This window comes from Mercenaria mercenaria, chromosome 12 (assembly GCF_021730395.1).
Source record: "Mercenaria mercenaria strain notata chromosome 12, MADL_Memer_1, whole genome shotgun sequence".
Lineage (NCBI taxonomy): Eukaryota > Metazoa > Mollusca > Bivalvia > Venerida > Veneridae > Mercenaria > Mercenaria mercenaria.
In genome coordinates this window covers 39,181,428-39,204,951 of record NC_069372.1, presented here as the reverse complement: position 1 = coordinate 39,204,951, position 23,524 = coordinate 39,181,428, and the positions used below count along the sequence as shown (strand labels likewise).

The following is a 23,524-nucleotide window of genomic DNA, read 5'->3' as shown; positions in this document are numbered from 1 at the left end:
AATGTTATCGTTACCCTGCTAATCGAAGACTGCAGATGTGATGTGACAAACTTATCTTTACAAATCGAGGAATGCCTTTATGTCAAAATTATCTCTACTTTTCAAAGACTTTTGATCATTGTGATAAACTTATTTTCGTCAGTCGAAGATTGCCAATGTGACAAACCCATCCATGCCTGTCAAAGTATGTTGATTTGACAAACTCATCCTTACCAGTCAAAGTATGTTGATGTAAGAAATACATCCTGCCAATGTAACAAGCTCAATAAGCCAAACGAAGTCTGCCGATGTTAAAAAACTTATTTTTCGCAATTGAAGATTGCCGATGTTACAAACACTTTTTTTTTTTACTTTTGTCAGTCGAAAACTTCCAATGTTACAATCACATTTTGCCGATCGAAGACTGCCGATGTGACACACTTATCCATGCCAATCGGAGACTGCCGATGTGACATACTCATAGCAATCGAAGAGTGCTAATGTGACAAACTCGCCCTTACCAATCGAACATTGCCTATGTGCCAAACGCATCAGTAAGCTGATCCTGAAAAGTATCTGAGATGCTAATCCTCAAACATACAAGTTTGTTTTGATGAAAGATATTTACGGACACGTTATACCTCAGGCAACTCAGTTCTATGATATTACCTAAGCTGTAGCAACGTACGACCAAATCTTTTTGACAGTTATAGAGGTATGCTCCGAACCAATGTGTTACGGGTAAATCAAACGAAGGGAGATAATAAAGAGTAAAGTAAAACAGAGTTTTGGTGTATTTATATAACCTGTATGTCCGTACATTTTCTACAAACCTGTTTCAGAGTAGGACAATAGTGTTTCATAGTGTAATAAAACATGACATCATGGAGTAACGATCTATTTATTGTATAAGAACATCTGTTTGATTCGAAAAAATAACAGTTAAGACTGACTAAAGATATATGTAAACAACATCATTTTGGTGCTTTTAAGAGTTTTACAAATATTTATTGTAAAAATGTTAAATATGTTTAAGAAATGCTGTTTACATGAACACAACTTTTATGGGCGATTGTTCATATTCTATAATCTGAAATTACTTTTTTCAAATAAATAGATCTACCAAACAGCTGTGACAAGGGTTTAAAGCAGATTTACAATAAACTCCTGTGACTTTTCTATGCATCCCATGCTTGTGTAGAGGTTTTATAGAAGCTGCGCCCAAAAAGATGAAAGTAAAACGCTTTTCGCCATCCACTTAAATTCTGTGATATTTAAATTGCTCAGCAAGGCATTTATTGTACAGCAAAACATAAAGACTCTGACGTATGATTTGTTCCAAAGCGATAGATAAATACCAAAGTTCAGCTCAAATAGGTAATCAGAAACTCTTCTGTCATATTTGGATCAACGGCATTTATTATTGAAAAACAATAACCAAAGCTGTCGCAATAATCAATAAGAAGGACGATGTAGATCGTACACCAACAGCGCCTCCCACTTCCGGTCTATGCCACCCACCATTACCGTCACACTTTTCAAATGCCAATTCAGCGGCGCATGAATCCATGAGGTAATAATACTCCAGCACCAAGTGTTTAGTAGCCTGGTCACTGTAAGTTTGTGAGGCATCTTGCATTATGTACTTGAGAGGCGGCTGAAAACAGGGATGTCTGAAAATCTCACGGACAACTTCCTTGCATTCTTCTAGACATACTCCAATTCTGCAGTTTTCTTGAAGGGCAGTATATCTTGCTATATTTTCTTGATCGCTGAAAATGTATAGAAAAGAAACAATTCAAAGTAAAATCTCTTAATAATAGCATGTAATATAAAGAAGATTTTATTTATGTTTAAATCAATCAATAAAGTACTATCTATTCCGGATCATTAATCCTTACCCTGTAAAATTTCTGTAATGAACTTGCCTATCTTTTAATATGGACAGTGCCAGTAAGTATTAAAAGCGGTGCTTGCAAAAAAAAAACGATACTGACTGAATGGCGAACAGTGCAGGCTGATTTTGGTCTGCAACTGTTCATATTTTGAATCAAACTATTATTCGAAATATTTTCGAAAAAAGCAATACATTTGCTTTGACAATCAGGAGAGAACAACATTTCAGATATATTTAATATTCTCTCTATAACATAATGCATTAAATTCTACCCTAATCATTCTAAGGGGACGTTTGTTTGGATTTACTTACGTTGGGTCTCCAAGCTTTTTCAAGTCGCAACCATCCGCGTAGCCCTCTTCCGATTCACAGGAGTCGATCGGACCAACTGATACACAGTCTGTATTTTAAAAACAATACGTGTTGCTTAAAATAAATTTATTTATAAAAAACATTTATATTGAAACAGTCATATAGACGTACATACATAACATTCTTTTCGGCCAAACTGGTATATAATTTTATTCTCTCCCACATAGCATCTTGCAGGCAGGCCGGCTCCAAAACAAATAAAAACCCTCACTGGTTTACAAAAAAAAAGTTAATCTTTCTTTCTTTTCTCATGCGCATTTTGTTTTCTTTCACTTCGTTCTTGTATGTATTTACAGGATTTTAAAGTTTGCATGTTTCTTATAACGCGACATAATACAAACATCTCGAGAAGAGGCACTGTAAACTGCTATTTGAGATTTGTGGTTTAATTCTCATATAAATGATTACACCACATTGTTCTTTTTTCTTTACTAGATATAGAGTTCTTTGGGCGTAAAAAATGGTTTGTTTGTATCCCGACTGCCCTAAATTTTTGTCCGACCCTAAATGTTTTTTATGGCCTCGCCTAATATTTTACAACTTACTGCACTTTTTATGCTTTAAACATGTTCAGAGAAGTTAGAATTCAACTTACTGATGCACTTAAGGCATAACCTCCTTATTTGTATTCATTTTATGATACAAAAAATAATTTCCGAAAAGTCTCAGTTAATAAAAAAAAATAAATAAAACAAGAAATATCTTTAAAAATGATGGTCGGCGAATTATAATAAGGAAAGAAGTTTATGAATTTTTCATCTAACATTCATCTTTCATCTAACATTTTTCAAATTGCAAAACTAAACACCGCATTTTAACAATTTAAATGGTTCTCTTTTAATTTTTCGCAAAGGTTTCGTAGGGTTGCAATTTTGTTTCGTTTATCCTTAGACGAATAACTACAGCAGTAGATTGATGAAGACTCATGAAGCGGTTCATGAGAAGAGGTCATTAAACGTGTTTATATTTTTAGCTAAATTGGTCCCTATCCCCATTTGTAACAAAATAGCAGGAGACCTTACGATATTGTTACACATCGAGTTTGATAAAAATCCATTACATTTTAGTGGTTAATGCGAAGAAAGACATATCTACTTTTAGCTATAGTGGTCCCTAATAGGGCCCAAGTTCCTATATAAATAAATTTGGAAGAGAACCTTATAATGATGCTCCAAACCAAGTATGACAAAGATCCACCAAGCTGTTCATGAGACGCTGTATAAAGGCATTTCAAGTTTTAGCACTAGCAGCCCCTAAAAGGGGTTAAATGTCCCAGCTGAACAAAGTTGGCTGCGGGCCTAATAAAGATGCTACAAATCAAGTTTGATTAGAATACATGAGAAAAAATCAATTAAAGAATTTTTTTATTTATTATTTTTATTTATTTCTGAAATAGGCCAACTGATCCCGCTTTCACAAATGCATATTCGCTATTCATGAATCTTTGGACATGAGATTCAGTCATTATATAGCATATATATAATAAAACAGATTTCAACTGAGTTCAATATTTGCATACCATACTAAAGAAAAGTATTCATATATAATAAATCAGTTAAATAATTTATAACAAATATATCAAAGCAAACAAGTACTCATTTTAATATGCAATCTGAATAAGTCAAAAAAGCAATAAACCTTTTCATATACAGACGACAACTGTAACAAAAAAATCTTTTAAAAAGCACTTCTCTACATAAAAGACTCTTATCACACCCTTATTCATGTGATACGCAGACCGTATTCAGCTCTTTCTTTAATTTGATATATGTTGGTATTTGAACAAGTTTTTATCATATTTATTAAACTTACTTATCATTTTGAGATATATCAATATTCTTGCTAAATATACTGAGCAAAAGTTAGCTTTAAAACTGTGAACAGCATCGTTTAGGATAAACGCTTTGTCTACATTTCACTCAGCGTAGCACAATCAACAGAGTGAAAGAAATTGACACTCTCGTCCAATCAGGCAGAGTGCTGCATAAATCTTCCATTTTGATAAATTATCTATAATGCGTTATCAAGTAGTTTGATTTGCAAACTGAAGTCACGTGGCATAGGTAATGAAAACGAATTTAGACGGCGTCGCCGAAAAAATAATGACTTACGTACCCTAATTTTTTTTAATATGTATGTTACCGGAAACAATCAGTTTTTAAGCCTTATGACAATATAGTCTGAATATCAAAGAAAATTTCTGTCCTTACTTTGTAGTCTAATTAAGTCGTGTTTAACCTGTGAAATTAAACTCACTATCACTACAGAGCCATTCAGTACTTAAGTTAATTTATTCGTGTAACTCACTTCCACCGAGCCAGTTGTTTTTAGGATAGTACATAATGAAAGCATAACACATCTCGTCATAGGTCCCTTCGCCAAAGAATGTTGTTTTACTTCGTGAAGTCGACTTATAGTCACAGTGGAGCTGAAGCTCGTATCCGGGTTCCAATGTCAATGGTTCATCAAATCTGTAACATTCATATATCTTTTTAAATGTATACCCCTTTTTTTTATCAGGAATGCATGTCATAATGTGCCGTTGCAATTCTCACTTATGCATAATGCCAGAGAGCCATGAGTTTCACAGAACAGTTTAAGTAGAAGATCGCGCAAGAAAAATATCTGTGAAATTTTTTTGAACTCCGGTATGAGGACAGGAAGATTTTTAAAGTTTCAAATAAATAAGTGAGAGAAAGAATAGTAGGATGGGGTGGAGAGGGGAGAATTATGACACAGAACACTACGATACAGTATCGAGAAACAGGACTGAGTAAGGATGATGAGAATTTGAGTAGGGATGATGACTTTATACTAAGAGAAAACATCGAGAGGCATAATAAACTTAAAGTGACACAAATAGTGTAGACGTTGTGTAGGGAACGTTGGTGTTAAGTTATTCTAAAACACTGATTTAAACTGAACGTGCTCATTAACGCGCAACGTAAATCTAGATAAATTTTTGGAACAAAAGAGAGACTAATTTCTTTAACTCTGTCTTAGCGTGGAATTTCTGTTCAAATCGCGGTTGGTAAAATTAACGTAATTATGTAACGTTACAGTAACAGACAAGTACAGCTGCATACAAATATGTCGTCACTTTCTTTGCTCTGGTTTTTACTGTTTTATCTCCGAAGATACAATGCAATAACACTTACACATACAACACTGGGCTGTCGTAGCTGTATTTTGGGTCATTGGCTAGAACGTGTTCTTCCTTGTCATTGGAAATTGCTTTAGTTACTGCTGATACGCCTAGTAAAATAATACAATCGATTTCGTTAAGCATCTTCGTGAAACAACTGTGCTTTATGAATAAATGAAACACATCTGCCTGTAATCCTGACAATTATTTACACAACATACATTTTAAAACAACCCAGCTAAGTTATTACTATGCTAGATGAACCCAAAGGTTTCTCGCAACCTTGACTCAATTTCGGACCGTCAATGTATGAAGATATGAAACTTCAGAACAACCACAGTTTGTTTTTATGTATGTGTTAATTAAGAAATAATAAGTATTAAAATTATGTTTATCGTAGAATAACCTGAGTTTGAAATTCTTATGCATATGAATATATCACGAACACCGAAAGCCTGAGTGATATATTTCTACGCATAAAAACGACAAACGATGGTTATTCTGCGATAAACCTTATTTAGATACTTATTATTTCGATTCTAACACGACTTACTTCTAATAAAATTAAACGAGAATCATAGGAGACGTTACGCTCATTGTTGGCGTACATTAGCGTAACTGATGTTATCGTCGTTTTTAGCCGTTTAGACGTTACAGGGAGTACTTGGGGTGGTTGGACTACAGTTTTCATAAATCATGTCGTTTCGATATTTAAGGAAATATTTGATATAGATGTACTATATAATATTTATTCAATATAATTATTTATCAGACAGTGAATTATATTGCGGTGTTCAGATATAATTGTAATACATATACATTATTTAGTTTTCAAACGTAACGTCGACGTTACATTAATTTCACGGCTGTGACATCTCGGCTAGATTTTGCAATTTTCATGTGTTAAATTTAATTCATATTCAACGTAAGACTTATGCATATCAATTTGCAGACAATTGTATGTACTTTCAGAATGTAGTCGCTGTTTTGTAAACAAATACATATTTCTTTAAATATTTCGGCACGTAACAACATGGTAATTTTATTTTTTGCATTTTTTGACACGTGTGACATCGCGGCTAGATTAAAGTATACATAATTATATTAAACGCCATTATCAAAGTCAATATACGACAAAAACGTACTAATTCAAAAGTAGAATTTATGTACTTTTTTGTCAAAATAAATATTATAGAAAGCATACAATAGTTAAAGAAAATACAGAAATTTTAACAAATCCTGTCGAGGGAAGACATTAAATCTTACGTTTTTAGTTGGATCTGTCTTTTGCTTCCTGTTTGTTACAGGAAGTATTGAACAGCAAATGACTGCAATGACGTCAAATATAGTTAACGTCACGTCACCGAGTCTTCTTATTTGACGGAAAAAAATAATTTTATGAATTTACCAAGCCGTTAAATAATGCGCATTGGTGAATTCTGTTACATCTTACATGACGTTTTAGTGTTGTTTTCTATGATTCTATGTCGAATTAAATTTTTACTAATTGTTAAACGTAAATGCGATCATATTTACTAACAGGGAGATTGTTTTGCCTTTCTTGTGATATAAGAAGATAGACAACCGTATTTCTAAAACGAATTTCATGAAACATTGAAGTGAACGAAACTGAAAAATTTCCGATGTTCGCCAACAACGTACGCAACGTCAGGAGTATTTTCATAAAACGTGAATTACAACCTGCGTGCTAACCCGCGACATTTAGCCAAAAACACGGTGCGCGCGCAGCATAGTTTAAGGTTTGTTTATTGCAGAATAACTACTGAAGGCTATTAGCTGGTCGAATAAGGATTTTGTTTGTTTGTTTTGGGTTTAACGCCGTTTTTCAACAGTATTTCAGTCATGTAACGGCGGGCAGTTAACCTAACCAGTGTTCCTGGATTCTGTACCAGTACAAACCTGTGCTCCGCAAGTAACTGCCAACTTCCCCACATGAATCAGAGGTGGAGGACTTCATACATCTGTTAGGTTAATCAATAATTTTCTATGTGTTTACAGTATAATGCATTTGTTTTACCCTGTCTCTTGAAATTAGGCAATGGAACTATTTCTGTCTTTAGAAATACAATGTAGCATGTTTTATAAGACTTTTTTCAGTAACTTAAGAAACGTAGCCAGCAATTTTCACTGTGAAAACATATTTGTTTTAAATTCAAATTATCAAATAAACACTATATCTAACATTTCCTTGCGACAACACCACTCGTGTCTGCCCTTGACTGAAATAATTCCCAGATGGGCACCCAAATATACAAATACCATGTACATAAACCTATGAAATTTGTGAGTTCCATGAAATATTTTGTCATATTGCATTTATATATTATTTATATGCCGTTGTCGGCAGATAAAAGTTTTTTAAAAAAATGCAAAAAAAGTACAAAAAAAATTTTCCCTTTCTTATTTCCTTTTTTAAGCAAAGGCCTTTTTGAAAACTTTCTATAGTGATCTAATCTAAAATCATGATAATAAATTTTAATCAAATTACAATGCGAGACATAATTGAGGCTGCTGTCGTGCTCCATAATCTCCTGAGGAGAAAAGTTCCAGTCATCCCAGTGAACGAGGTGGACCATGGGATGAGGAACACCTTTGGGTTTCCTGGCAAGGGAGGATGAGGTTCAATGGGGACGTGATACCCCAGGGGAAAGGGAACAGAGACCCCCGGGACGCAAAGCAACAAGGGGGGAGTCCCTTAAAGATTTAAAACTCCAGGTGGTGCTGTAGAGTGGGGGGGGAAGAATGATCAATCCCCAGTAAAAGAAAAAAAAAACTTAATGATTTGCGACCAAAAAATTTTACCCCGCCGACTGTTCATCCGCGCAGTTAATCAGTGCCTTTGTTTTTCGCTTCTTAGATAATATCTTTCTTGTAGAATTTGTGTTTCTAATTCCAAAACTAAAAGTAGTCTATGTAAATGACTGGGCTTCCTGATTATTAAGGGGAAAACACCGAAAAATTTTTTCTGAAGTAAAAATTCCCTCGTTCAAAATTTACGTAAAAAGTTAAAAAAACCAAGTTTGTGAAAAATTTTAAGATACTGCTTTTTTGACGAATGTAGTAAAACAAATAAGGGAAAAAGGGGAAATTAAACAAAAAAAAAATTCTTGACATTTCTTTTCTGTAAAAGTAAATTACTTTATATTGTACTTTTTTTAAAAAAAAAATAGCATTGAAGAATGTTTAATAGTTATTTTTTTTCCCTTTTGGCAGTCTTTCAAAAAATAAAGAATTCTTCCATTATGCTCAGTTTAAATTGTCATCGATTGCGGTTATTAAAAAATTAAAAAGAAAAGAAAAAAAAAAAAAAAAAAACCCACAAACATATTATTTTCAATTTGGTTCTTAGAAAAAAAACAAAAAGTAGAGCATGACCCCCTTCTCTCTTTTTTGGGGATTGTTTGTTCCCGGGTTGACCCCCCAGAACGAGATAAGAGTGGATTTGGCATTGGCTGTATGAATTTTTCCCCTTCGAAGCTGATGTTGTTTGCGACTGGGTTGCGACGATCGTTGTGGTTGTTGGATTTCCAGTGTTGGCGGTGGGGTTGTTCTTCCAGGAAATTGTGTGCACCCAGGGCGACCCATTGGTCCCAGGCGGGTGAGTTGGCACTTCAGCGGCCCTGGGGGGAGGTGGCTCCCACTGCCGGCCCGAGGGCTCCTTTGGGAAACGACGGTTGGAGTTGGGTGGGGGCCCCCTCCGCACGCGCAGGTGTCGCGGGCCCAGCCGGTCGTGTGTGTGAATTCCCGGCCCAAAAGCTGCTGTTCTCCGTTTCGTTATGAACCATGCAACGTCCTAAATTCTGGCTTCTGTTTTCGTCGGATAGTGGTGGGAGGTTTCGAAGATTTTCCTCCCCCCGTAGCACCCAAAAGCGTGTATGGGTGTGTTATTCTGTCGCTGGGTCAGGAAAGTCCCCAAAGAGGCCTATAAGGGCCCCCTGATTTAGGCTGGCTGTAGCGACGTGTGGTAGAAATCTGGGGGCCCGGCAGATGGAGCGTCTTCGGAGCTGGAGAAGTGGGTTTCTTCTTGAGGTCAGGAGGGGTAAATATGTGGAAGATGTAGCGAAGAAAAAGGTTGAAGTCGGGATTGAAGCTCCAACGGTCCTTTGGGATCTGAGTGTGGCCGACAGGAATGGAAGTGTGCCAAATCCACCTGAGAAATAGAATTTGAAAGTTTTTCTTATACAAAAAATATCTGTATAATTTATAATCTTTTCTTATTGTTATATTATTATTATTATTATTATTATTAAACTATTTTAAAGGTAAAGCTGTCATAAAAATAATATTAAAAGGGATTTAGAGCAACCCCGGGCAGAAATAAAATGTGATTACCTTTTCGGTAGCAGTAAAGCCTCTGCAGCTTGCCCTGACTTGGGGGCCCGCTTTCTTTATTTTCCCCAAGTTGGTGGATGCTGTGTACCCGTCTTGAGTTCGTTAGGGGTGCGTTTCATCTGCGGCCTGCTCCGCCCACAGCCTGTCTTTTGCCGCCGCGTCTTTGAAACCAGCAAGCTCTTGGAGTACAGGTTGGATTTGCTGCAAAAGTCAATAATGATTCCTTCTCTTCCTCCGAAAAATTGGTAACGCCCCCAGGGGGCCCTTTTCTACCCATGCGTCTTCTTCTCCCTCCCGGTCTCATTTGTAGTGCCGGGTCAGCAGGAGCAGTAACCCCTCTTGATCTGGCGGCGGTAAAATGGGGAAAAGGGGTTTTTAGCCCGCCCTCAATGTTTACCGGGCAGGGGGGGGCCCTTTGTTCGTCGTTTCCTGGTGGCTTTCAAATTTTGATAAAGTTTATCAGCTGCTCAGACTAAATGAAGCTCTTGCCCCCGCAGCCTTTTATCCCCTTTAAAAAACCGCGTCACCGGGGTAAACCCGTAGTAGAACTCAACGTTCGTAACCCCCGGCCAGTGAAGCGTCCCCCGGGACGCCCCCGAAATTGAAAGTAAAAAAACGGCTTTATGCACCCTAGTTTGCGTGAGAACCGTGAATGAACGGTGCACAACGTGCAAAACTGGACGGAACTTCAGATGCCGGGGTTACATATGATTCCGTCCCATACGGACAACTTCCAGTTTTGTAACGGCTATTACGTATGTTACGTTTTTAGGTTTCCCCCGTTTTAACGGTCTATTTCGGTTCTCACCCGCCCCGTGGCTGCGGGGCAAATTTTTTGACAGTTTAAAAATCTGGCGGCCTATTTACGGCAATTACGGTTCTTCACGTTGCTACCGTTCCCCGCGTTGTCTCACGTTCATCCCGTTTTCTCCACGGTGGGCTGAACCGTGATTGCCGTGGCCGCCGGGAAAATAGTGTAAACGTAGCTTAACCCGCGACATTTAGCCAAAAACATGGTGCGCGCGCGCAGCATAGTTTAAGTTTGTTTATTGCAGAATAACTACTGAAGGCTATTAGCTGGTCGAATAAGGATTTTGTTTGTTTGTTTTGGGTTTAACGCCGTTTTTCAACAGTATTTCAGTCATGTAACGGCGGGCAGTTAACCTAACCAGTGTTCCTGGATTCTGTACCAGTACAAACCTGTGCTCCGCAAGTAACTGCCAACTTCCCCACATGAATCAGAGGTGGAGGACTTCATACATCTGTTAGGTTTATCACTAATAATTTTCTATCTGTTTACAGTATAACGCATTTGTTTTACCCTGTCTCTTGAAATTAATCAATGGAACTATTTCTGTCTTTAGAAATACAATGTAGCATGTTTTATAAGACTTTTTTCAGTAACTTAAGAAACGTAGCCAGCAATTTTCACTGTGAAAACATATTTGTTTTAAATTCAAATTATCAAATAAGCACTATAACTAACATTTCCTTGCGACAATACCACTCGTGTCTGCCCTTGACTGAAATAATTCCCAGATGGGCACCCAAATATACAAATACCATGTACATAAACCTATGAAATTTGTAAGTTCCATGAAATATTTTGTCATATTGCACTTATATATTATTTATATGCCGTTGTCGGCCCATAACTGGTTCATAAAATATATTTATTTTATACCTAGGTAATGCATGTGGTTAAGAGCTCCTATAATGTTGACATTTCCGGTCATCTTCTTGTTTGTACATTCAGAGCTACAGGAAGAGTTGACGGAATATTTTTCACGACCTGGCGGAATCACAAGCAAATTCTGGCCAATCAACTTCATTCCAGCCTCGTTCGGGCGAAGGTTAGGGGTCAAGTGTAAGGTCATGCCGGAGGAATCCCTGTAAGTGTCAACCTTCATTGGGTTGTTCCAGTGCATCTGTAGGGCGAAAGTAGGTGGTAACATTTCAGTTATGTTGGTAAAATGTACTTACAGTGAAAAAATATAACTAAAGATTCGAAAACTTTATTTGAATCGCAAATCAAATAAATATTTCATTACGTTTACATCACATTGCACAAAGTTACTTAATGTTACAACATATGGGTAGCATTTTTGTATTCTTACAATTGTCTGCTGGAGTGCATTTTGTATTTATAAATATGAAAGTAAGAAAACCATACATCTTGTATTTAGATTAGGTTAGCCGCAGTTTTCATCACTGTGTGACTTCGTTATACTGTAAAGTCATGTAATTTTGTGGGTAAGGATTTCATGGTTTTGGTGAAAACGTCAATTAATTTCGTGTGTATATGCCCTCGTGGATTCTAATTTTCGAACATAAAATGAATTTGAATTTCACATGTTCGTTTCGATTAATATTCGTGGAACGACTAAACCATGAAATCCACGAAAATTAATCCCCAACGAATGTCAGTAATTTGTTAGCATATAATTCCGATATAAAGATATATATATATATATATATTATGTATATTATAACATATAATCTTTCTATGCTCATGAACGTTCCTCCTCAAATTTAAAATCATTATATAAAAGATATACAGAAAAAGACTATGTATCAAATATAAAAGTTCACGTTGCAAAAATAAAAATAAAAAATACAACAACAACAAAAAACGCAGTATCCTCAAACCTCGATAAGAACTTTCTTGTAGCCCGTCATTCCTACTTTGAATCCGGCGTCTTCATGGTAACAAACTCCGTTTGATCCCACTGCCCATATAGCCAACACTTCTTCACAGCCCGGCACTCTGTTCATGAAACATACATTTGGCTGACGCAGGTTTTCGGTAATATTTGCTAAAAATAAGTTTGTAAAATAGTGTTATTCATTATTTTATTCCAATCTTTCAATAATAAACTAATCCTATGTTAAGGTTTACAATTATATATAGGTCTACACTGTACAGTGCAACCTCTGTACAGCAACGCCCTTTGAATTGACTGCTATGTAGAGGTTGCTGTTCTTGAGAGGTAAAGCAGAACAATTGCAGAATTTCTACTTTTTGCAGGTCTTCATACGTTTAAAGGTCTAGAATATACAACGTAAAAAAATGCTAACAAAAAAATAAATAACAACATCGCTTTTCTCTCCTATCTAAAGCATTATATAGTTAAAATCGGTATGTGCATTTGAGCATTTTTAAAATTGATATTTGAGCCATGCCATGAGAAAACCAACATAGTGGGATTGCGACCAGCATGGATCCAGACCAGCCTGCGCATCCGCGCAGTCTGGTCAGGACCCATGCTGTTCGCTAACAGTTTCTCCAATTCCAATAGGCTTTAAAAGCGAACAGCATGGATCCTGACCAGACTGCGCGTATACTGGCACGGCTCATTTACTCTTTTTAGAATTCTAAAACACAACTCTTATGTGTGCCTTTGTTACTTTTTAAAGACGGGGCGAGGTAATAAAATGAATAGAATTATAACTTTGAGTAAATTGATAAAGATAATGTTTGAAATTTTAACATGTTTTAAATAGGATTTTGTTCTGAATGTTCGCGCTAAATTCCATTCTAGGATAAAACTGCTGTTCCTGACACTTTTCGCGGGTGTTGTATCAGGAGAGAAAACGTATGGTAACAGAGAGATTCGCCAGCTCACGTGCTGTTGAAACACCTTTTTATATACGCACGTTCGGAGATATTCGCAAATAGCAAATGTCATTTCACTAGTTTTTTCTCAGTCTATAGAGCAAAGTCCAAATAATGCAAATTCTACACGTACAAGCATTAATCGCAAACCTTATTATGGTTAGTGTAGTCTACATAACGCTAGCAGGAAATGAAGTAATCTTGCCTTAATTACCACACTAACGTGTAATTATTATAAGCCCCATCCATGCCCGTAATTAATTCGTATACTATATGATACAAATAAAAAATTGACACACCTCATTGTTTGTACCAAGCTGTAAGTGATTATACGGTCTAAATTACATTCGTAGTCTATGATAAAAGTATAAGGGTGACCGTGTCTCATATTTACATTGGCATAAAATTAGATCACCATGTTATAAGTGAACGTACGCTCATACTTCGAATCGTACAACATTTTTCACAAGTAAGTGTATGCTCATATTTAAACTTTTACACCGAGCTATACATGTACGTGCGTACATATTTTTTTCTGCCTTTGTCTTCATTTTGGGGAAAGACTTCATTTTGGGGAAAGATTTTTGTTATTCGGGAAGAAGATCCCTCGGGAAAAGATAAGCCACATTATGCGCATAATGACATCACAATTTGACGACACAAACGGTGTTTCCCAACCGTCAAGACAGCGTAGATAAAAATCATTGCTAGCGCTTGGATCTTCCATTCCACGCCGTCCCTCGGGTTGGGGGGAAAACCGGGTCTTACACAATCAGGCTTGTAAGATCCTAATAATAATTTTCTCATACTATTACATTAACACACAGCCAGAGCATCATTTTCGTTCATAAGATAAGACTTACCTTTACAGTTACATCCGTACACTATAATATTCTGCATGACTCGCCTTTATAATAACATCCGTAGTCTATGATATGATGCATGACTCACCTTTATCATTACACCCGTAGTCTATGATATGATGCATGGCTCACGTTTGTCAATACATCCGTACAATATGATATGATACATGGCTATCCTTTGTCATTACATCCGTAGTCTGTAATATGATGCATGGCTTACCTTTATCATTACATCCGTAGTCTATGATATGACGCATGGCTCACCTTTGTCATCACATTCGTAGTCTATGACTTGATGCATGGCTCAATTTTGTCATCACATCCGTAGTCTATGGTATGATGTATGGCTCACCTTGCCATTACATTCGTAGTCTATGATATGATGCATGACTCACCTTTGTCATTATATCCGTAGTCTATGATATGATGCACGACTCACTTTGTCTTTACATCCGTAGTCTATGATATGATGCATGACTTACCTTTATCACTACATCCGTACACTATGATATGATGCATGACGTTCACGTTATCAATGTAAGGTTCAGCCGCCACGAGGTGGTAGTCTTTATCTGCAGGAACATCTAGCACCTGACACATGTACGTTGTCTCCTGTGCCGGAACGTCTGACTCAGAAAGTCTGACAGTGTGACTCACAATGTCTGTAAAATGTATAAACATCTTTTGGTCAGTAAAATTGTAAAGTTGAATTTTTCAAAGTTCTTACGTTAAATCCTTTTTTGATTTATTTATTAAACTTTACTGCTTCCTTTTTCACAAAATTGTTATCAGTCACGGATTAATGTATAAACTGTGCTTCTGTATTCAACAGAAGAAAAATGTCGTTGTAATTTATATACGATGTTGTAAAGAATTATCAGAAAAGTGTAGTTTTAGGAATCGTCCATATATTTTGATTAATAGCATAAAGACGTTGAGCTTTTAAAGCAGTATAATTTCTGGTCACGGTACATTTTGATGCACCAAATGTCTTGTAACAAATAAAATTGTAATCATAGTAGTATCACATGCAGTTTTCATTTTCTAGTTTAATATATGAACTTAAAAGGTTATAAGGTAATGATATGTGTTTTCTGACCAGGATCTGAAAGTGCATTGCACTGGAAATCTTCGGTAGTGCAATCAACAAAGTCGGTTTTCCCCTGGCATGCAGAGGACCCTAGTGGCTCGCATATACCTGAAAGATAGAATTACTTTTGATATTATAAGAGATAACAACTATGACCAATGATGCTAGAACGTGTTTCTTCCCTAAAAGTCTTGGCTCTTAACCTCATATTTCATTTTAGAGAAATCGTTGTTATATTAACTAATGAGGCCCTATTTGTTTCATAATAAAGCTGATATACTTTTATGTTTTATTTGATAAACGTGTAGATCTACTACTAGTATTCTAGAAATAACTACAATACACTTCCATATTATTCGATGATTAATTAATGATCGGTTTATCAATTCATGAAATGATTAATAAATACTGTTGCTGGTTTTAGAAAGACAGTGTTGACGTGATTCCGTTTATAATAACTTGCGACAAGACATCTTCAACTATCATACCAGGATGTGACAGTCCTAGGCTGGTTTGTGGTGTAGCCCCTTTACTCCAGTTACAGTTGGGGTCGCCGAGTTCTTCTCCATTTGTCTTTCCATCACCATCAGAGTCCATTCTGCAGAGTTCCTCAGTCCAGGTCTGTGAAAGCGGATCAAAATTATCGTTTGAATGTAAACAATAAAATCTACAAGATCCTTCGAAAGGGTAAAATACAGCCAAGAAAAATGATAGCAGACTCGGTCTTTGTGAGAGGTTATCAGACATGCAACACTGCTCATGCGCACTAGCACCGCTTCAAACTGAGTTCTGTAGTTCAGATATATTGAATGGACTCAATGATTCGGGGCCAGCCAAACAACACTGGTCCCATGCAAGTTCATTTACATTTTATATAACATTAATAGAATGTCAAATTTAAGCCTATAGCTAGAAGATATGCGTTTTAATAAGTCACATTTAATAAAAATGAAATTCTATTAATACGTTAAGTATTAACAGAATTTCATTTTTATTAAATGTGACTTATTAAAACGCATATCTTCTAGCTATAGGCTTAAATTTGACTTCACACCCTTTAAGTTTATTTAAAATTAAATTATTAATGCAGTGCCGGTCCTTAAATACACTTTTGTACGAAACAAGTGCTAAATACATATTTTTTTTTATTTGGAATTGATATTATTTTTTGGTTTTGTCGGGGGTGGGGAGGCTGATATAAGATTTTAAGCCATATCGTTACTAGTGTGGTAGCAGATGCTTTAGCTTATAATTATATCAGAGAACCAATTAAGTGCTTCTTGTTATCATTTCAAAGAAGGACGTGTGCTTTGCAGAGTAGAAGCACTGACATCATTTGTTAGCCAGCTTGGCGCTCTATTTTTTCGACTGACTGACATCTGAGTTTAGTCAAGGTTAAACCTAACATGGGCGCATAAACAAGTGTTTCCATGCTAAACCACCTAAACAACAAGAACACATGCCCAACAGAAAATGTCATTTTCAAAGAACGCAGCTACCCACACAACAATACTCAGATACTTAATACTCAATACTCAGGTGTTTCTTTTTTTCAATTAAATTAAGCGCACATATTTACAAGTTCTTAAGCAATTGCTTAGTATGTATGTGATACCAGTTTCTTCTAGGATTCGCCTTTGTATAATTATTTGGAAGTGTTCAGCCTGGGGGTTCTATTAATGGTGCAATTCTGTACTTTTGTATTCTATTTTGAGACTTTGAAGAGCTTGAGAAAATGGTGCTAGTAATTTTACCCTAGATCAGCGTTTTCCTAATATTGCCTCTCATCTTTTGTATTATATTCATACAGTAGAATTTAGCCTTACGAATGATAGAAATTAAATCAGGATTAGCACTAGACTTCAGATTAGATAATTTTGATTTTGCATATGTTGGTGTCTCTTACGATCCCATCTTAAAAGGTCTTGCAATTTTTATTGTTAAATATTGTTGTTACATAAGAATAAGACTTTAATAGGACGGATTACACCAAACCGGAAGTGACTACTCAGTGTTACATGTGAAGTAGTCCAAAATGTAGTTCCATGCTATGGATGAAATCTGGTATAATTAGTGACATGAGGAGGTGACAGTTAAATTTTTGGCTTATGTTTATTGCTTATAGTATTGAGAATAGATCTAGACCATTTTCATTGTAAATTTCTTGGAATAAGTTTTATTCTCTGCGAAAAATGTCTACCTACGCGTAATTGCTAAACGGCTGTTTTCATGGGGGCATTTTTAGAGGGTGATGTTTGTCAGAACAGATTATTTTTCTTATATACATCATAACATGTCAATATTTCTCTATTTTTAATAAGAAGACATGTTATACTAAATGACCATATATGGTTTTCATATCATTGAAATGCTGTAAAGTGCTGAAAATGAGGTCTGAATGTTTTGTTATTAATATGAAATAAATAAGGAATTGAATTGATAGAATGTAAGCTATAAGTTGTGCAGGGGTAAAAATTGAAACTTGTTTAGATGTGGCTGTAAATAGGCAAGTTTGGCCAGATTATGATAGAAAATGACAATTTCTGTGCAATTTAGCAGAGAAAAAGAAGAAAAACTAAAAATATTTCAAAATCACTGTTTTGGGTGTATTTTTTTCAAAAAATGCATATTTATTGACTAAATATTGGTAAGTTTTAGGTGTCAGGGGTGAGTTTGGGTATATTTTACAGTAACAGTGTGTGATTTGAGTGCAGTTTATGGTAAAACTTGATAAAATATGGCAAAAATAAGCTTAAGCATGGAAAAGTGGTCAAAAATGATGTCGCGACAGTTTTTTTCCAGGAAATTTGGCGCGCTAGCATACGTTACTGAAAAAGTAATAAAACCTTGAAAATTGATTGTATCAAACTGAAACTGGTATTTTTTCATGCATTTAGGTTACTGGTACAATTGAAGTGAAAATAACACATTTTGAATATGAAAAATTTTCCTTTAAGGACGGATTACACCAAACCGGAAGTGACTACTCAATGTTACATGTGAAGTAGTCCAAAATGTAGTTCCATGCTATGGATGAAATCTGGTATAATTAGTGACACGAGGAGGTGACAGTTAAATTTTTGGCTTATGTTTATTGCTTATAGTATTGAGAATAGATCTAGACCATTTTCATTGTAAATTTCTTGGAATAAGTTTTATTCTCTGCGAAAAATGTCTACCTACGCGTAATTGCTTAACGGCTGTTTTCATGGGGGCATTTTTAGAGGGTGATGTTTGTCAGAACAGATTATTTTTCTTATATACAACATAACATGTCAATATTTTTCTATTTTTGATAAGAAGACATGTTATACTAAATGAACATATATGGTTTTCATATCACTGAAATGCTGTAAAGTGCTGAAAATGAGGTCTGAATGTTTTGTTATTAATATGAAATAAATAAGGAATTGAATTGGTAGAATGTAACCTATTAATAAGGAATAAGTACACGTGTAAATGTATACACGTGCACGCTATGTTCATGTATAAAAATCACGATGTTGACAATAATATCATTGAAGTAACAAACACAGCATACATGAACAGGGAATACACCAGGCCACCGCCTTAAAACTGTCTGAGACTAAAATACCTCTAGTGAGTTTAAACAATATTTTTGGCGAAAAACCTCAACTGTTTGTCTCACCCATTGTTTTCTTTTTCTTTTTTTGCAAGACAATGTATATTCAATTATTTTTAGACAGTGAATGCTTTTCATTACGAAATACAATCAAACCCCGTGGAACCGTAATTTTACATATTCATATTAAGTGGCGTTTCAGACGATAAAACATCAATGAAACATCATTCAGGGCATGGAAAAATAGAGCATGGGAAGCCAGACCCTTAAGTTGTGTGCGTGTGTTGGGTGTGGTTAAAAGCTAATTGCCCCCCGCACCCTCCACACAAGCGTCCCATTATTGCACGATCAAAGAGAAAATAGTAATAGATAAACTCGCTAATTCTACCGGAGGTGGCACGAGCTTAAAGTTAATATTTCTGTTACAATATGAACGTGCTACCATGTTTCTTTACTACGGTACATGTGTATATACGTGTTATGTAATTTAATGCTTGCATGTAAAGACACCACTTTATACGTATTTTAATTCAGCTAGGCATTTATTTATTAAAGGCTGGTACTATCAATGCATTTGCGATTTTAGGTAAATACTGGATAAATCAAAATCTACTGGATATGTTGAAAGCGTAAATAAATATTTAACTTCAGTCACGAGGAAAGTGAAAACAGAAAGGAAGCTAAAATTTAGAACATAATGATATGTGTATAAATATATTCTTGCATAAATACTACTTTTTTCACTGGATCCGCCCATGTATTAACAGGAGAAAAATCGTGTGCAAACAAGGCAATTCACGTGCTGTTAATACCCGAATTTTATTTTTGAAATGCTTTCCCAGTAACGTATATGTATTTCTGCGCAGATTGACCTCTGTCTTGTTTCTTTCATAAAAACCTCTTCTTGAAGCATTAAAGATGCAATCTAAACCATAGAATGTTTTACTGTATCCGTAACTTACGCATGCCATGAATTCCCAGTCCAATATTACCACTTTAGATTTTCGCAGTAGCGAACTGTGGCAAGTCTTTATCTGCACGAAGTTCTCGTGTGGCTATCGGTGTGTAACATTATCGTATTCGCATTAACCGTCAATTATAGGCTATAGCATTTATCTTTATCCATCGGTATTCAAGAAATAAGAAGTCAGTGCCGTAACCAGCCCTGAAAAAAACACCGAGGCAGAAGAGTTGTAACATAGTTACATGTTTGTATTTTCATGTGTTTATAAAATATTGTTTTGTAACTGATTTTATTTACATTTGATGTCCATTCTAATCGTATACACTCGACGCCTCAGAATTAGAAGGGCGTAAGTGGAAAATCATAGTTTTCGGCAAAACGGAAAAACCTGTCTATGACAGATATGCCCTTCTAATTCTATAGAAGTAACAGAAGGATGTAAGTGGCACTTTCTGGTATAACATTTAAGTGCAGATACGCCTTTGTATTACTATGATTCTGAAAAATGTTTTTACTTACGCCCTTTCATTATTGGTGAATTTGGTCAATACAGCAGTTTGTAAAATATATTATATTTTAATAGGATTGTGCCCCTTGTTATGTAGTTTCAAAAAATATATAATTCATGAAAGGGCGAAAATAACACTAACGCCCTTCTTATTCAGGGTCGTCGACATGTATAACATCTATATTGCATTTCAATTTTGTCTGAAAGTTATACATGTAATTTGTTGTAAACAACAGATGTTATATTAGTGCTACATCACGTTCCTTATCAACATTTCTGTAATATTCTTTATCACATGCGTTTAAATTCCTAATTTATAACTCTTTAGTAATATGTTAATTCAGACGTGATATATATGATGTCTGTCTAATCAATATTCTAACTAATGCGTGATGTGTAATATCCGCCATGCCACCAAAGTAGATGGAAATTATAACTTAAATGCCATTCAAAGATGTTTTACTGTAAGTCCTTTGGACGAGATCAAATTTCGAGGCCCCAAGATATATGTGCTATAAAAATTTGTGTTCCTATAATTCAACGTCAATTAGTGAAGCGTGACTTATCCGCTTTCCTCGGTGTTTACCGCAGTATTGTTATGAGCTAAAAGTGCAGACACGCCTCGATGCATAAAATTGATCTATAGATTTGTAATATTTTTTTTTTCTGATTTTTTTTTGTCTGAGTAAACATGAAGTAAGAATAAAAGTTATAGTAAACCTTGTAACAGAACTTGTTGTTAGTAACTATACGATCACGGGTGTGACTACGCTATAGTGCTGCATATATGGGCTTAGATACAGACTACACTTTTACAACTCAACAATTGATTTGAACATTTTTCTACAACTATAAAAAGCACATGGAGTTGTGGCATATGTTAAGGTAGGGTTACAGTCAGGGGCCCATCCTGAGAAATATTTTGAAATTCTGCGAGAAAACAAGAGCTGTCACTAATGGTGACAAATGCCCCCGCAGCACCTTGACCTTTGACCTGGTGACCTTGACCTTTGACCTGGTGATCCTAAAGTCAGTAGGGGTGGTGTACTCAATAAGTACTATCAGCATGTGAAGTTTGAAGGTCCTGGGTGCAGTGGTTCGCGAGTAAAGTGCCTTCGTGCAAAAAGATAACGTTAGCCCCTGTGACCTTTGACCTGGTGACCCCAAAGTCAGTAGAGATAGTGTACTCAATAAGTACTATCAGCATGTGAAGTTTGAAGGTCCTGGATGCAGTGGTTTGCTAGTAAAGTGTCTTCATGCAAAAAGATAACGTTGGCCCCTGTGACCTTGACCTTTGACCTGGTGACCCCAAAGTCAGTAGGAGTGGTGTACTCAATAAGTACTATCAGCATGTGAAGTTTGAAGGTCCTGGGTGCAGTGGTTCGAGAGTAAAGTGCCTTCATGCAAAAAGATAACGCTGGCCCCTGTGACCTTGACCTTTGACCTGGTGACTCCAAAGTCAATAGGGATAGTGTACTTAATAAGTACTATCAGCATGTGAAGTTTGAAGGTCCTGGATGCAGTGGTTCGCGAGTAAAGTACCTTCATGCAAAAAGTTAACGTTGGCTTCTGTGACCTTGACCTTTAATTTGGTGACCTCAAAGACAGTAGAGGTAGTGTACTCAATAAGTACTATCAGCATGTGAAGATTGAAGGTCCTAGGTGCAGTGGTTTGCGAGTAAAGTGCCTTCATGCAAAAAGTTAACGTTGGCTTCTGTGACCTTGACCTTTGACCTGGTGATTCCAAAGTCAGTAGGGATGGTATACTCAATGAGTACTATCAGCATGTGAAGTTTGAAGGTCCTTGGTGCAGTGGTTTGCGAGTAAAGTGCCTTCATGCAAAAAGTTAACGTTGTGACGAACGAACGAACGAACAAACAAACTAACGAACTAACGAACGGACGGACAGTTGAAAACTAATATGCCTCCCTTCGGGGGCATAAAAATTGTGTGTTTTAAGTTATTTCAGATAAAAAAAAATCTGCACAAAACGGTTTTGAAATGTACACACAGCACGTCTACAATATTGGAGCGGTCCTCCTTAAAAAGTTTTGACACAATACAATACAACGCTATTAGTTTCAAGCGATTTCTGACAAAAATCTGAGCTCATTAGAGTAAAATGTACACACTACACGCCTGCATAATTGGAGTTCACGTGCAGGGTTGGAATCGGGGTCCTCCCCAAGAAATTAATTATTTTGAAATTATACAGCAACCTTCGAAAACAATCTGAGCAAATAAGGTAAAAAGGTTCGCCTGAATAATTGGAATAAAGGTAAATATGGGATTTCAATGGTCCTCCCCAAGAAATTTTGAAATTATTAAAGACAAAATCCATTTTAAGACATCTCCGATAAAGAATTTGAGAGAGTCAGGTTGAAATGCACACATGTACTCGCTTGCATAACTTGAGTAAGGATGGGGGTCCAGGGTCCTCCCCGGGAAATTTTGAATTGATACAAGATAAAATGGGACATTTACGCCATCTCTTACAAAACATTTTAGCAAATCAGGTTAAAATGTACGCATATGCACCAGTTACTCATCTGTGTAACTTGAGTAAAAGTAGAGGTTGGCTTCTGGACCCTCTTAGAGAAATGTGGAAATTCAATAACGCAAAACTATGCATTTCAGTCATTTCAGACAAATGAATCTGAGCAACTCAGGTTGACAGGTTTACCATACTAGACTGATGAATCGGAGAACAGGTAATGGGCTCAGAAGTTGTTAAGTTTCATAAGAAAATGGTTTGTTTTTAAAGCCAGTTAAAACATGAACTTGTTAGCAAAACGTTATGTGATTCACAAGAAAAAGTACAAAATTAAATGCTTACATGAGAAATGCTTGGAGGGAAATATGTGAAGCTGTTGATTCTACCACCACACAAAAAAAGAACTCATTGTCTCTTCTGTAAGTCAGTACAATCAAAAGGGCCAAGACTGCCCTATGTCGCTAACCTGAGAAACACATCATAACAGTGTAAACATGTTTGACCTAGTGATTCCATGGAGACAAATATTCTGACCAATTTTCATTTAGGTTGGACCAAAAATGTGGCCTCTTGAGTGAAAACAAGCATTTTCTTTAATTTGATCTAGTGACCTACTTTTTGATCCCACATGACCCAGCTTCGTGCTTGTCCAAGATTCCA

At 36.1% G+C, this 23,524-nt stretch overlaps 1 protein-coding gene across 2 annotated transcripts in view; it reads right to left on the bottom strand.

The window, feature by feature from the left end:
* Positions 1-762: 762 nt before the first annotated feature.
* LOC123533077 (DBH-like monooxygenase protein 1) overlaps positions 763-23,524 on the bottom strand; it is a 32,119-nt gene continuing 9,357 nt past the window's right edge. Inside the window, exons 2-11 of one of the 2 annotated variants that reach the window (XM_053519747.1) lie at positions 19,861-20,063; positions 15,804-15,936; positions 15,325-15,423; positions 14,708-14,887; positions 12,396-12,562; positions 11,431-11,674; positions 5,407-5,503; positions 4,556-4,719; positions 2,189-2,276; positions 763-1,751 (exon numbers count right to left, since the gene is read on the bottom strand). In XM_053519747.1, coding sequence (XP_053375722.1) covers positions 1,400-1,751; positions 2,189-2,276; positions 4,556-4,719; positions 5,407-5,503; positions 11,431-11,674; positions 12,396-12,562; positions 14,708-14,887; positions 15,325-15,423; positions 15,804-15,936; positions 19,861-19,869 — 1,533 coding nt within the window. In that variant the 5' untranslated portion in view covers positions 19,870-20,063 and the 3' untranslated portion in view covers positions 763-1,399. The remainder of the gene's footprint in view (positions 1,752-2,188; positions 2,277-4,555; positions 4,720-5,406; positions 5,504-11,430; positions 11,675-12,395; positions 12,563-14,707; positions 14,888-15,324; positions 15,424-15,803; positions 15,937-19,860; positions 20,064-23,524) is intronic. The other variant, XM_045314697.2, reaches the window with a different exon arrangement.